The sequence below is a fragment of the Opisthocomus hoazin genome, chromosome 20 (genome assembly GCF_030867145.1).
Source record: "Opisthocomus hoazin isolate bOpiHoa1 chromosome 20, bOpiHoa1.hap1, whole genome shotgun sequence".
Classification (NCBI taxonomy): Eukaryota; Metazoa; Chordata; class Aves; order Opisthocomiformes; family Opisthocomidae; genus Opisthocomus; species Opisthocomus hoazin.
Window position 1 is genome coordinate 15791633 of NC_134433.1, and position 13241 is coordinate 15804873.

At 59.1% G+C, this 13241-nt stretch overlaps 1 protein-coding gene across 2 annotated transcripts; it reads right to left on the reverse strand.

The window, feature by feature from the left end:
• Positions 1-4064: 4064 nt before the first annotated feature.
• DYNLL2 (dynein light chain LC8-type 2) lies at positions 4065-11174 on the reverse strand. Of its 2 annotated transcripts, XM_075440298.1 has the most exons (3): positions 11031-11174; positions 7625-7763; positions 4065-5925 (listed from the first exon to the last, which is right to left on the reverse strand). In XM_075440298.1, the coding sequence occupies exons 2-3, from the start codon at positions 7754-7756 to the stop codon at positions 5788-5790; spliced, it is 270 nt and encodes an 89-aa protein (XP_075296413.1). In that variant the 5' UTR covers positions 7757-7763; positions 11031-11174; the 3' UTR covers positions 4065-5787. The 2 variants fall into 2 exon arrangements, with proteins under 2 accessions (XP_075296413.1, XP_009931302.1); XM_009933000.2 differs by lacking the exon at positions 11031-11174 and having other exon boundaries at positions 7625-7783.
• Between the last annotated feature and the right edge of the window lie 2067 nt (positions 11175-13241).

Sequence of the window (13241 nt, forward strand, 5' to 3'; positions counted from 1 at the left end):
GGCACCAGCCCGGCCAGGGTCTGGGCAAGGAGCTGAGCCGCGGCCGGGCTGCTCCGTCCGGCCATAAATCAGCGGAGAGGCGTCAGCAAGGGAGGGAACAAAGGACGTGGAGAGACGCCATGGCATCTGGCAGGGGAAGGCAGCAGCGGAGGATGGCGTCTGAGGAGAGGCACTGGCCCGGCCTGCGAGGGTCCTGGCCGCGTGTCCTGCAAGGGGACCAGAGCTGGCCCCGCTCTCCGCTGCCACCCCTCCAGCCCAGCCCTCAGGAGGCTGCCGTGCCGGACAAGGGGCACACGGGGACAGGGGACATGGCGGAGCGTGACACCCCGCCTCACCCACGGCCCCGGCAGCGCTCCCGGGACGCCTCCACGGCACGCCGCGCTGGCCCACCATCGACTTTTCCACCAGGCCACGGCAAGCTGGGTGCGTGTGCTCTGAGTCCCCAGCTCCAGGACAGACAGACACGGACCGCAAGGCCACGACGACAGCTCCTCGGGCTGACCCCAGCGCCGCGTCCTGCTCAGCAGCGGCGCAGAGCCCGGGGTTGGGTGCCCCCGCTCCGGCTGCTGGCAGGGGAAGGGACGGGGACCGGAGCGGGGTTTGGCAGGGCCGCTCGCTTCTCCCCCCCTGCGCGGGGTGCTGAGACCACCGGCGCTGGGTGCGGGAGAAGCCCGGCGCCGGCCGTCGCTCACCCAAGGGCTGGGGAAGGCACTGACCTGACGATGAGCAGTTATTTGTCTCGTTGGTAATGAGTTATTACTCAGCCTCAGCTAGACACTGCCTTAAGGGAGGAAACATCTGATCATCTTTTAATAAACACAGTTGGCTCCTGCGAGGCTCCTGCAGCTCCTGTATCTACAAAGCGCTCCGAGACGCAGGGCTTGGGCACAGACGTTGCTGCCGTGAGTCACAGCCTGGGAAAGGGTGTCAGCAGCATTGCTCAATAAATAGAACAACGTGGGGAAACCTCGGGTGGGCAGGGATGGCACAGCCCTGCTTCCTTCACCGCGTGGCACCGGCCTCCTCAGGATCCGCCCGTCGGAGACTGAAAGCGAGATAAAAACAATTTCTGCGTTTTCACTCTCCAACTTGAACCTCCCGCAAAAGCGCCGTGAGCAGGAACACGTCTGCTGGGTGCCGGGTTTGCCAGCGCCAGGCTCGGCTTCCGCGCGCTTGGGGAAGGCGAAGGCCACGCTGGCAGTGCCACCGGCTGGGTCTGCAGGGCGGGAGAGCGCAGACCGGCAGCTGGGGTGCTCCCACGGGAGCGGGGCGCAGCGCCCGGCCCCCACGCGGGACGCCCAGGGCGGGGAGGATGTCACCGTCACTTTGTCCCTTCCTGGAGTCCCAGGGAGTCACAGAACAGGGGGAAGAACAGGGTGCCAGGCAGGCAGGGAGCGAGGCTGACCGAGCCACCCACCTCCTCCCGCCGCCTTGCGCCACGCTCCCTCCGCAGCAGGAGTCCCAGTTGCAGACGGGGAGCGCAGCCTCCACAGCCAGCCCGCCTGCGCCCCGGCGCTGCAGAGCTCCGCTTTCGTAAGGCCGCAGCTGGAAGACAGACTCGGTGTGAGGAGTTGAGTAACTTGGCTTGTATGGGAGAAAACAACGTGCACGGGAGAAAACAACGTGCCGCTCTCCCCACGCAGGGACCGCGCCGTCGCCCGCCGCGCAGGCCTGCCTCCCCCCGCAGCCGCAGCCAGCACCCCCGGCTCCCCGCGAGCAGGCGCTTCCCAGTGCTTGTCAGGACGGTAACACCCAGGGAGTTTACATTTAAACAGCATTTTTGCTATTTAACACCCAGGGAGTTTACATTTAAACAGCATTTTTGCTATTTAACACCCAGGGAGTTTACATTTAGACAGCATTTTTGCCCAAACGCATCTGGAAGCAGTTTCTCCCTCCAGATGTTTCCCCCCAGTCACATACCTTCCGCCCAGTGCCCCGGGTCCAGATGTTTCCAAACAGCTTCGTGCCCCTGCCGAGGCTGGGGGACGTCCTGGGGACGCAGCCGGCCTCTCCGGCACGGAAGCAGTTAACACTCCGAGGCATCACGCAGGACACCTGCGCCTGCTGGAAACTGGAGACAAAGTGGAGCCTGGCAATGGAAAAAGTCAGCGCCAAAAGCCGTGCCAGACAGCTGCCGGGCAGGGGAGGGGAGGGCAGCGGGGACAGAAAGCTCCACGGTGAAACCTCACCCTGCGCCCAGCCCTGCAGAGGGAAGCGCTGCTCGGCCGCATGCAGTCTGCACCGTCCAGAGCCCCAGCGCTACGCAGCAGGGGGTCACGGGGAGGGCTGAGGACACACGGCACCGGTGTCACAGAATCACAGCATGGCAGGGGTTGGAAGGGACCTCTGTGGGTCACCCAGCCCAACCCCCTGCCCAAGCAGGGTCACCCAGAGCAGGCTGCACAGCACCGCGGCCAGGCAGGGCTGGAATATCTCCAGAGAAGGAGACTCCACAGCCTCCCTGGGCAGCCTGGGCCAGGGCTCCGTCACCCTCAGAGGGAAGAAGTTCTTCCTCGGGTTCAGCTGGAGCTTCCTCGGCTTCAGTTTGTGCCCATTGCCCCTTGTCCTGTCGCTGGGCACCACTGAACAGAGCCTGGCCCCATCCTCCTGACCCCCACCCTGCAGATATTTTGAGGCATTTCTAAGGTCCCCTCTCAGCCTTCTCTTCTCCAGGCTGAACAAGCCCAGCTCCCTCAGCCTCTCCTCATAGGAGAGATGCTCCAGTCCCCTCCTCATCCTCACAGCCCTCCGCTGGACTCTCTCCAGCAGCTCCTCATCTTTCTTGAACTGGGGAGCCCAGCACTGGACAGTGTCCCTGGCAGGGGTTGCGGGGAGGCGAGCAGGGCCCAGTTTCACTGCCCAACTGCGAAAGGCGTGAGCTAGAGCTGCTTTTCCTGAAGCAGGACTCCTGCTGCGGTGACCCACCCAAGGAAGCACCAAACCCACTTGGTGCTTGTGAGCATCGGCTCCAGCCCCGGCAGGGCCCCGACGTCCCGCCAGGCACTGATCCACACCAGCACCGCCGGCACTGGGTGCAGGGCAGGAAGGGGTGCTTTCCCACAGGCTGGGGAAGGTTTTCACCTCAGGTTTGGACCAGCTGCAGCAGGCATTCAGGAGCCGGCTCCTCAGCCACTGGCTTTGACTACGAGCCCCGGGCACCAAGGCCTCCCCAGCACCCAGCCCCACAAGGCTGCAAGTGGTTTTTCGGAGCCGCAGCGTTAACCCAGGCCTCGCCAGGCCAGGAGCGCGGAGCCCAGCGCAGCACGGCTGGGGCTTGAGCCTGGCAGCTCCACTTCCAGCTCAGAGGCTGGCTGGGACTGATTCCCCCAAAGTGGAAGCCACCCCTGCTTTCTGCTGCCAGGTGGCAGGTGACAGCAGACTGCCCGCTGCTCGCCGGAGAGCTTCGGGCTCAGCTCAGGTTGTAGCTGCTCGGCTGGAGGCACGCTGGCCCGCAGCTCAGCTTCCCCTCGTGTCTCCGGCCAGCGCTGCCGTCCCACAGCATCGCTGTGACGCTGCTGGAGCCAGTCAGTGGCCACAGCAGCGCTGAAGCATCAGGGATGCCCCGACCCCCAAGGCAGGTTGCAGGGGGAGCTCGCTAGCAAGCTGCAGGGGCTGTTTCAGGGAAAGCCCCCAGCCCCTACAGTGTGGGGGGCACTACACACCCACAGGCTTCAGGCACCCGGCAGGAGCTTCAGATCTCACCCTGCTGCCGAGCACAGCGAGGGAGCCTGAAGGAGAAACCCACTCTCCTGCAAAGCTGGAGACACCTCAGCGTGGGGACAGGCACCAGGAGCCGGCTGCTGTGCCAGCCCCGCTTCAGCTGAAGCCCAGCACCCTCACAGCTCGGCTGCTCGGCCCAGAGGCCTCGCACCAGGGCTGCAGCAGGGCACGCTCCCCACGACCCCTCCTTCGGCCGCAGCGCTTGAGCTGGGCTGGAGGCCACACACGCTCTCCCAGTGGAGTTTCTCCCCCTGTGGAGCTGCCTCCTCCTGGCCACCAGCACCTTCCGGGGCAGAGAGCTCACGGGGGACAGCTGGCAACGAAGAAGAAACCAGAGGCTGTTGAAATGTGTCAATTCACCTTTAATGTTTGAAAAAAATAAATGGTATTTGAGCCATTGCAGTTATGAAGGGAACAGATCTTGCTCCACGAGAGACCGTGAATAGGTTCACATTAGACTCATGCTTGGGAAAAAAACAAACCCGAAACATTCTCCTTTCAGATCCAGCGTGGAGCTCTGAACAGACAAGACCACAAGGGTGCCCCAGACAGTCCAAGGCACATTACCCAGCGCAGACATTTCCACCAACATGAAGTTATGACAGCTACATTCTTTCTAGTTACAACATTGTTCTATCAATATTACAAAATTAGGCATACTTTGGATTTTGCACAGAGACAAGAAGGACTTTTACTTCAGGAAGTAGTCAACCTGGGTCACCAAGTCATTTCACAACGAAGAGCTCCCTTCGCTCTGCCCTTTCTCCCCCGCCAGTGATTTACTACCAACACCAGATTCACCCCAGTGACACAAGTTACACTCACCAGCCCAGGGATATTGTCTACACATTAGTTAGCAAACCAATAAATAGACCTTACGACAAGCGCCAGGTATTTACTTCTCCACACCCAGATCACAAGAACTTCCTGCAGCGTAATCCAAGAGTCAGTACATACTAAGACAACATCACTGCTGAACCTATTGGAGACCAAGACATTTGTCTGCCTTTGAGGCAGATGTCACATGAGTTTCCTTCACACAAACATCACACGTAAAGTTAACTTCTTGGTACTGTGCTTTAAGAACAAAAGCAGGTATCAGAACATGGAGGACAGTCCTCCAGAAATAGCTTATCAGCTACAGAAAATAAAAAAGGAGACAGTGGCCACTTACAAGTCTTCCGCATGACTAGCTTGCTTTAAGGAGAGCATCGAGTTAAGGCAGTGTTGAGACAACTGGCTAAGAACACGCCAAACAGAGCTGCTGTCAGCAGTCACCAATTTGATATCCTACTCCATTTCAGGGACGGGCCACGTGGCTTTAGATCTCAGTACCAAGGTCTACAGACTTCAGCTACAGGATGCTGCTTTCTACAGCAAGTAGCAAATCGGGGAGGGGGGGGATGCCTGCTGAAGTCTTCTAGACCAGGCTGAGCTGCTTACAAGTCTAGGTCAATGTTTCAGCAGAGCCAAAAATACAGTGATGGGCACCGAAAGAGGACACGGAGGGTGCCAGCTGCAAGTCTGTTTATCACAGTCCGAGGTGGAGTTCAACGTGTGTGCAAAAGCCACGTAACCAAGCGCCACCCCAGCAGCTTTCAGGGAAGGCCCGAGGACCCGCGCTGAGGTTACTGGGAGAGCCAGCTCTCTACAGTCTGCAGGGTGGGTACAGAGGCTCACACTGGCTTTGCTCCTCGTTACAAGATTAACAGTCTAGTAAAACTCAGGAAAGAAGTCAGGGTCTTTTGGCCTGCCCAGAGAAGTTTTCCCAGCCTCAAAGAAGGAGTTACCACCGAGGGAGCTGTTGTGGAATAGTTTTATTTCTTCCCACGTAAAGGCCATTGTTTAAGCATTTACAGGTTTTCCTAGTGCAATACAACCAAAAAAAGCAGTAACAAAAAAATGCCGCCTTCTTCCCAGGCAACTAAACAGAAGTAGATTTTTACTGCAACATATACACATTAAATATAGTATACAGTCCATGCAGCGGCATAGCCATGTTAAAGGGAGTCGTGGCTTCAGCCATCAGTGCATTACAGTCCAAAATTCACTTGCTCCTACTTCCTACCCAGACTTGAAGAGAAGAATTGCAACCTGACCCAAGTAAAAATAGATGAAGTGCTTTGTCTCGTGTGTTACATAGCTGCCAAAGTTTCTGCCAACAATGCAGTGCCAAGTTGGGTTGTATTTCTTGTCAAATTCCTGAAGAAAGAGAAGAGAGGCATTAAGGCCAAGAAAGCCCACACGAAAATAGTTCTAAGCACAAGTTCTTCGCTGGTTCTGTTCACACACTATCGCCTCTCCTCCCACCTGCAGCGTCTTTAGATTCCCCACTGCAAGACACAATTACGCTAAGCAAGGTAGTGACTGACACAACCAGACCTCTGCGCTGGATTGTTTGAAGGATGCAACACAAGCAAATCATCTCCGGAGACCTGGAGCACCCATCCGCCTTGGGCAGAAAGCGCAGACGCAAGAGCTCGCCTTGGTGCAGTGCGATTCAAGCCCTGCGTGTAGGCTAGCTCAGGGCAATATTTCTCCCCCATTCCAAACCCACTCACAAAAATTAAAAAAAAAAAAAATTTTGGCATGCCTGCTCCAGCAAGGCATTTGAGCTTAAAGGTCACCTAGAAAAAGGAAGGAGAAGTCTGGCTTCCGCTGTTTGGGCCACTTCTTCACAGAAGGGGGAGAAAATCTGCATGGAAAATGAGCAGGCAAATTCACAGGCCGCACAGCGCACGGAGACCTGAGGCCAGAGGCGAGCGAGCTGAATGCTGGCTTACCAGTCAGACTTCTCCTACCCAGCAGGTAAGCTAGGGTTAAAGACCATTTTCCTCCCCCTCATACACCAGTCCCAGGAACACCCTTCCCTTCTGAGACAGAGCCAGAAATACAGACTCAACATTCCAGATTAAAGCAAGCATTAGTCCTCAGACAGCAGCAAGACAGTCTGAGCTCTTTGCAGGTAACCTTTGAAGTAGAAACAGGCTTTCTTGCCAGGGCAGGAAGGTGCATCAAATTGCTCCCCCTCCTCTCACACTCTCAAGGAAATAAAGGCCAGCTTCTCTTCGGATGCCTTCTGTTGCACTCACTCACTTTACAGGCTGTGTTGCCCCAGGCACTCTGAGACAGACTTGCCTCAAAGTGACCCGAGAAGTTAGGAGACACCTTTGAAACCTTCACATTCAAGCTTAGATTACAAGCAAGGCCCAACAGCTAGCCCGGGTGCCAGGACTGCATCACCTATGAAGTCACACTTTGTTCCTTAAAAAGCCCTTTCCCTGACCATTTGGAGAAGTGGCTCCAGAGGGAACAGACAGCTCCCCAGACGCCATCAAGCATGAGACTTCAGTTAATGGGCTCCTGCAAATGAGCAGGGAGACACCTCTTCACAAGCCCAGGCAGCTGCTTGCACTGTTTCTAAAGCAGCTCCTCACAACCCCGCCAGCCAGCACGAGGCCCCATCCTCCTCCACACCACCCACCCCAGAGCCGGGAACACAGCAGACAGAACCGCCCAGGTACAGCTGCCCACTGAGTGAAGCAGAGCCATCCCACCCCACACTGGTACTGCAAGTCAAGGAGCAGCATCTGCAGAGCGAGTCCTAAACAGAGCCTGCAGCCAGCTCTTACTAGGCTGGCAAATCCAGAGGGACAGCACTCACACCATTTGCTCAGAGCTTGCCAGAGCAACAGACCAGGCCCTGCTCTGCCACAGCCCTCCTCTGACCTTGGAGAAGTCACTCCATCCTCTTGGGAACAGCAGTAAAGAAGCCAAGAAAGCACCTTCTCCCTCCAAGCACTCACGTACAAAGTCCCAGACACTCAGGCTCACGGCAGGCACACATACTCAAGAGCTTCAGCAAGTCTCAGCCAGAGCAGCCCCCCCATCCCATAGTTACCTTCTTTATATATGCTGCAATGTCCTTTTCTATGTTGTACTTCTCCATTGCCTGTGTAGCACAGTCCACAGCATCCTGCTGCATGTCCTCGGACATGTCCGCATTCTTGATGACAGCCTTTCTGTCAGACATCGTGAACCTAAGGCAGAACATAGATTTCTTTAACCCCTTCCCAAGAAAGGAGAAGTTTCCTGCGCATCAGAGGTTGTCCTTTCTATGGCAGGCTGCGTCACGAGCCGATAGCACAAACCCCCTGTTACGGCCAGGGCGAGTTTATCAGGGCAGCCTACAGCAGCCCTAGGCTAAGGTGCCCCTTATAGCTGGAGCACTGTGGCACTGGCACTGTTTGGAGGTTAGATCAGACATAGTCCAACATCACCACCTGCATTAAACACATGCAGAAAAAGCTTACTGTGTGGGAGGAGACGGCATCTGCAGAGAGCCACAGCCCTGCTAGACATCAGTAGGCTACAGCCAAGTTTGCCTCCCAGGTGCACCAGAGGTTTGGAGCATCATCTGTTGAGAGCTTTGCAAGCCATGGGTCCTGGACTGCCCACCTCCGGCAGGGAGGCTCAGGAAGCACGTTAACAGCAGTGGTAATTTCATTCCACCCCACAGCAGGAGTTGCAGCTACTGCTGCTCGTTTAGCCTGGAAGGAGTGCTGCTCCACATCCAGGCTATCATCATCACCTCAGCGCCGCTTTGCCACTGAAACCCAGACTTCAGCTGTTCCCACGGGACAAAGCCGGTCTGACGAGCCAGAAACAGGTTAACACCACGCTGCAGCCTACAAACAGGGCAGAGGGAAGCAGGCCCCACCACAGAGCTGGCACAGCAAGGGCCTGGCGAAGCGGCCTCCTTTCCTCCCCCCCGCCCGCGAACCACAACACAGAGGCTAGAAACCAGCACGCTAGCGCTGCCCGGGACCTTGAACAGATTAGGAAGTGGTGTAGCAGAGCCGAGCACGTAGCCACCTTCCCTCTAGGCTAGTTCAGGTGCTTCGTACCAGTCACTGCAGCCATTTACACAAAGATCTGCCATGGCCTGCCTGGGGAGGCATTCAGCATCGGGAAGGTTCCAGTGCAGTTCCTGTCATCCTAGAAATCCCAGCTCTGCAGCCTTTCTTCAAGCAAAGGCCACGAGGCAGGCCATGGGGAAGGAGCCCCATGCAGTCCTGCTGCTGGTCCCACCTCTGGGCACCAGGCCCCGCGCTCCCAAGCCCCACACGAGGCCTGGCCAGGAGGCACACGTTATCCGGGGGACCCCTCGAGCAAAGGTCTGCGCCGAGAAGGACCACAGCCACTCTCCCCTTGGCAGCAGCTCTTACCAGAGCATAGTAAAACTTTGTGGGAATAAGCTTCTTAATGGCAAGGACTGCCTCCAATTAAGCCTGCAGAGCACCATTAAGTTTCCTAAATCCTTTTACAGCGCTGTAAGTCTGGAGTGATACTACCAAGCATGTTTTGAAATAGTGAAACTACACATTTTTAGCTCTACTGGGGAGTGAAGAAAATCTGCTGCAATGATCGCTTCCTGGAACAGTCCCAGAAAGCTGAAGGAGTAGCTTTGTTACAGCAATTAAAGGCGCCTGCTATCCAGAGAGAAAGAGAATCCAGTTACATAATTGCAGCCCTACAATTACAATACTTCAATTCTTCACTCTGCCTGCAGTTGAAGATTTCTATTGCAACCTTAATTTATACATTTTAGATACGACACTTAATAGAGCACTGCTATTAACATACACTAACAGCAGCAGGAGGAATGACAGGAACCAAGCTCAAACGCCAACAGAGAGCACATGCCTCTACCACAGCTCTGGAAGAGCCACTTCCAGGCAGTCTGCTTCCCTCCGTGCTGTGGTTTAAGCCAGTGGGCATCAGCCTGCAGCCCACACACCCTGGCAGGGCAGGACTCTGCTCAGAACAGCCCAGCCAACTGCCTGTAGATTTGGATTCACTACCCAGAAACCCGGCAATCCCTTGGAAGAGGCTTCTGGGGGTCCAGCCCACAGGAAAAGGGAAGCAGCAGAAATTCACTTGTGGGTCATTCTTCCAGGAAAGCCTCTTTAGGGAAAGAGAGCAAGCAGGCTGACACGCATCAGGCCTTTGCACACCTCCACCGCACACTGAGATCAGAGGGCATTTGCCATTACATAACCAGCCACGGCATGACCTGCAAAAAACATTTTCCTTCCTCATTGTTTAGGCAAGGAGCATCTCAGCACAGGTCCATGCTGCCGAGGGCCAACAGCGCCATAGGAAAAAAAAAACCCCACAACATAATTATCAAGCAGTGGCCAGCCTGCCCTCCCCAGCAGCACCCTGCCCCAGGGCACAGCATCCTCCACAGGCCAGCCGGCTGTGCTGCTGGAGGGAGCAGTTCCCAGTGCCACCCACCAGCAGACTGCAGAGCAGGGCCCCAGCCTCAGCTCAGCCCTTGTGGGGTTCGAGGCATCCTCCCCGCAAGGCAGCACCACATACGCATCTCCTCCCTAAACCAGAAGATCACAGCTGGCCCTCAGGGTCTTGCCACCTGAGTCTGATCCTCTCTGAGGAAAACCACAAAGTCCCAGCAGCCAGCCCATGGCAGGATGAGCCTGGGAATGGGCAACAGTACAGCTCCAGCAGCCATCCCTTCTCCAGCCTTCAAGGGCCTTGAAGGAGGAAGAAAAGACCACAGCCCCAGCAGCCACTCAAGGCCTTGAGAGAGGGATTAGGCCCAAGCCAGCAGCCAACGCTTCCCTCACCAGAGCAGGACGAGGACTGGGGAGGAGTATGAGGCCCAATCCCAACACCCAAGCCCTGCCCCAGCAGGGCAGCATGGAGCTGTGGGAGGGGGACAACGCTCCAGCCCAGCACCCACTCCTTCTCTCAGCAAGACACGATGCAACTTGGGGAGGGGAAACAAGCCCCCGCACTCACTCTTTCCATCCCCGGGCAGGATGCGTCCCTGAGAGCAGGATGAGGCCCAAGCCCGGCACCCAGCGCCTCCCCACCAGGACAGCACCGAGCCCGAGGGTGGGGAAGCGGCCCGAGCCCAGCACCCACCGCCGGACAGGGCCCTGGGCAGGGGGTGCGGCACAGCCCCTTCCCCACCCGGGCAGGAGGCGGCCCGGGGGAGCCGGGCGCATGTGCAGGCCGGAGCCCTGCGTGACCTTCACGGGGGGAGCCCCGGGGGCACCCGAGGCAGCGGTGACCTTGCCCGGAGCGGGGCCGGCGGCAGGCCAGCGGGGCGAGGCCTCCGGGCCCCACCCGCCGGGCCAGACCGGGCAGGGCCCCCCCCAACCCCCCGGAGCAGCTCCGCGGCCACCTCGCCCACGGAGCGGCCGGTGCCAGGTGAGGCACGGAGCCGCCCCCCCCCCCGCCGCCGCCGCCTCCCGGGCCCGACGGAGGGCGTCGCTCACCTTCACAGTGACAGGGCCACCCCGGGAGGGCGAGGCACGGCGCCGAGGAGGAGGAGGAGGTGGGAGGAGGCCCGGAGCCGCTCGCCTCAGCCCGCTCCGCTCCCTGCGCCGCGCCGAGCGCTCTGCGCCTGGCCGCCGCGCCGCGCTCAAATACCGCCCCGCCCGCTGCGGCGCGCGGCCCGTCGCTCCCCCATTGGCTGCGCCCACCCGCACGCCGCGCCCCCATTGGCTGCTCCGCCGCGCGGCCCGCCGCCCCGGCCCGTCCGCCCGCGCTGTTCTGCCTACATCCTGTTTCATCCCACAATGCCGCGGGGCGAGCGCGGGGCGGGGCGGGCTCTCGCGGGGGCGGGGGGTACCCCCGTGCCGTGAGGGGCCGCGGCCTGGTCCCGGGGGGCCAAGCCTGGGGTGGGGGGGGCGACCCTGCCGCCTTGGGGACCCCGATCCCCTGAGGGGAGCCTGGTCCCTTGCGGGGGGCTGGTCCCCTGGGAGGGGTCTCTGCTGCCTTAGGGGGTCACGATTGCTCTGCGGGGGTCCCTCTGCCTTGGGGACCCTGAACCCCTGGGAGGGAGCCGTTGCCTTGGGTAGACCTGGTCCCCTTGGGGGTAACTGCCTGGAGGCCTGACCCCTTGAAGGGGGGGAGCCTGGCTGGCGTGGGGTCCGTGACCCCCGTGGGCCCGGCTCTGCCCTCATGCCAGGCATGGCAGGGACGGTGGCAGCCCCAGGGACAGAGCCCAGCCCCAGGCCGGCCTGTCGGCACCACGAGGGCAGGCTGTGCCCCCCCCCCTGTCTTCCCCGGATGGGCTCGGCTCGCCGCAGGTCTGAGCGGGCACCGCAGGGCTCTGGTTTTGGTGCTGGGCGGCTCAGCCAGGCGCTGAGAGCGGGCGGCGTTACGGCAGAGAGGGGCTCTGTGGTGTCAGGGTTGTCTTCCCAACGCTGAGACGTCCCGTGGAGTCTTTGTGGCGGGGTTCGCTGGGCACCGAGGACCGCGGCCACCCAAAGTGGCTGCATTTTGGTGGTGCTGTGCATGCATAAAACCAGGTCTTGCTCGTGGCTCCCCGCCAGCAGATTCCTGGCATCCCGTGAGGCTTCTCTGTGTCCGCAGAGCTGCTTGCAGGCCAGGGACCGCCATGTGCAAGGTGTTCTTGGAAAGACAGCTCAGTCTAGGATTAAAAACCAGTCCTGTCAGTGGTGATTAGTTGTAGCTTTGCACCTCAACGACCTCTTCCACCTGAGATCTTCCAACGCGTGATGGTCATTGAGCGCTTGAGCCTTGCGAGACCCTCCCAAGCTGGCTGGCACTGCTGCAGCTTCTCATATTCGCAGCTGAGGAAACTAAGGCAGTAGCAGAAGGGAGTGACCTGTGAAGGGTGCCTGAGGCCATCAGCGAGCCTTCCTAAGGGAGCCTTAGGAACAGATCGAGGTCTCCTGGAGCTCGATGCAACCTCCTCCTGCCCCCCTGTCCCCAGATGTCCAGGCAGGCACGTGCTCAGGTTCCCCCCCCCGGGGCTCAGCATCTCTCCTTGCTCCACAAAGCCAGCTGGATTTCCCCCTCCTAAATACATCAAAGGCTCTCTTATATCTTGGGTTTTTCCTGCTCTTCTACTGGCAGCAAAGCCCGGGGTAAGCCCAGCAATGGTGGGAGCATCTTTCACCAAACCACCAGCCCCACGCCCTGCGGGAGCCGCTGCTTTTCCCCAGGGCTGTCTCAGCGAGTCCTGCCAGCTCCGTTTACTGCCAGGTCCAGCCTTGCTTCGCTTGGGAAAGCTGACAAAACCCCAACCCGGGGTCCTGCGCCGCTGCGAACTGACCCTGCACCACACCAGGAGCAGCTTCCTCGTACGTTCACTGTGATGTTTGACGTACATGTGAAAGCCAAGGTAAGGACAGAGGGGAGGATAAAAACTCTCTGCTCACCCCGAAGTCCAGGGGAAGGCCTGACGCAGCACTGCAATGCTGTGGTTTGTGTTACTGCTCTCCCCGGAGTAAAGCCGTGGTAAAGCTCAGCTTTAGTAACTCGGGAGGCACCGGTGCCATCGGAGCTGGTCGAAGGGCCGATCCGGTGCGGTGGTGCCGTGGCAGCGATCCCATTGAGCCCCCTCGCCGGCAGCCTGGCAGTGGGGTCCCATGGCTGGCAGGGGGCTGGCAGCCAAACCCCACGCTGCCCGTCAGGTGCGGGCCTCAGGGTGAGAGACACCGGAGGAGACTCACGCT

What these genes read in the sequence shown, in the direction of transcription:
- DYNLL2 (XM_009933000.2), bottom strand. Translation starts at nt 7,777, where the DNA reads ATGTTCTGCCTTAGGTTCACGATGTCTGACAGAAAGGCTGTCATCAAG. An exon ending in TTGCAGCATATATAAAGAAG is followed by an intron (nt 5,926 to 7,624) that starts GTAACTATGGGA and finishes CTCTTTCTTCAG; the next exon opens with GAATTTGACAAGAAATACAA.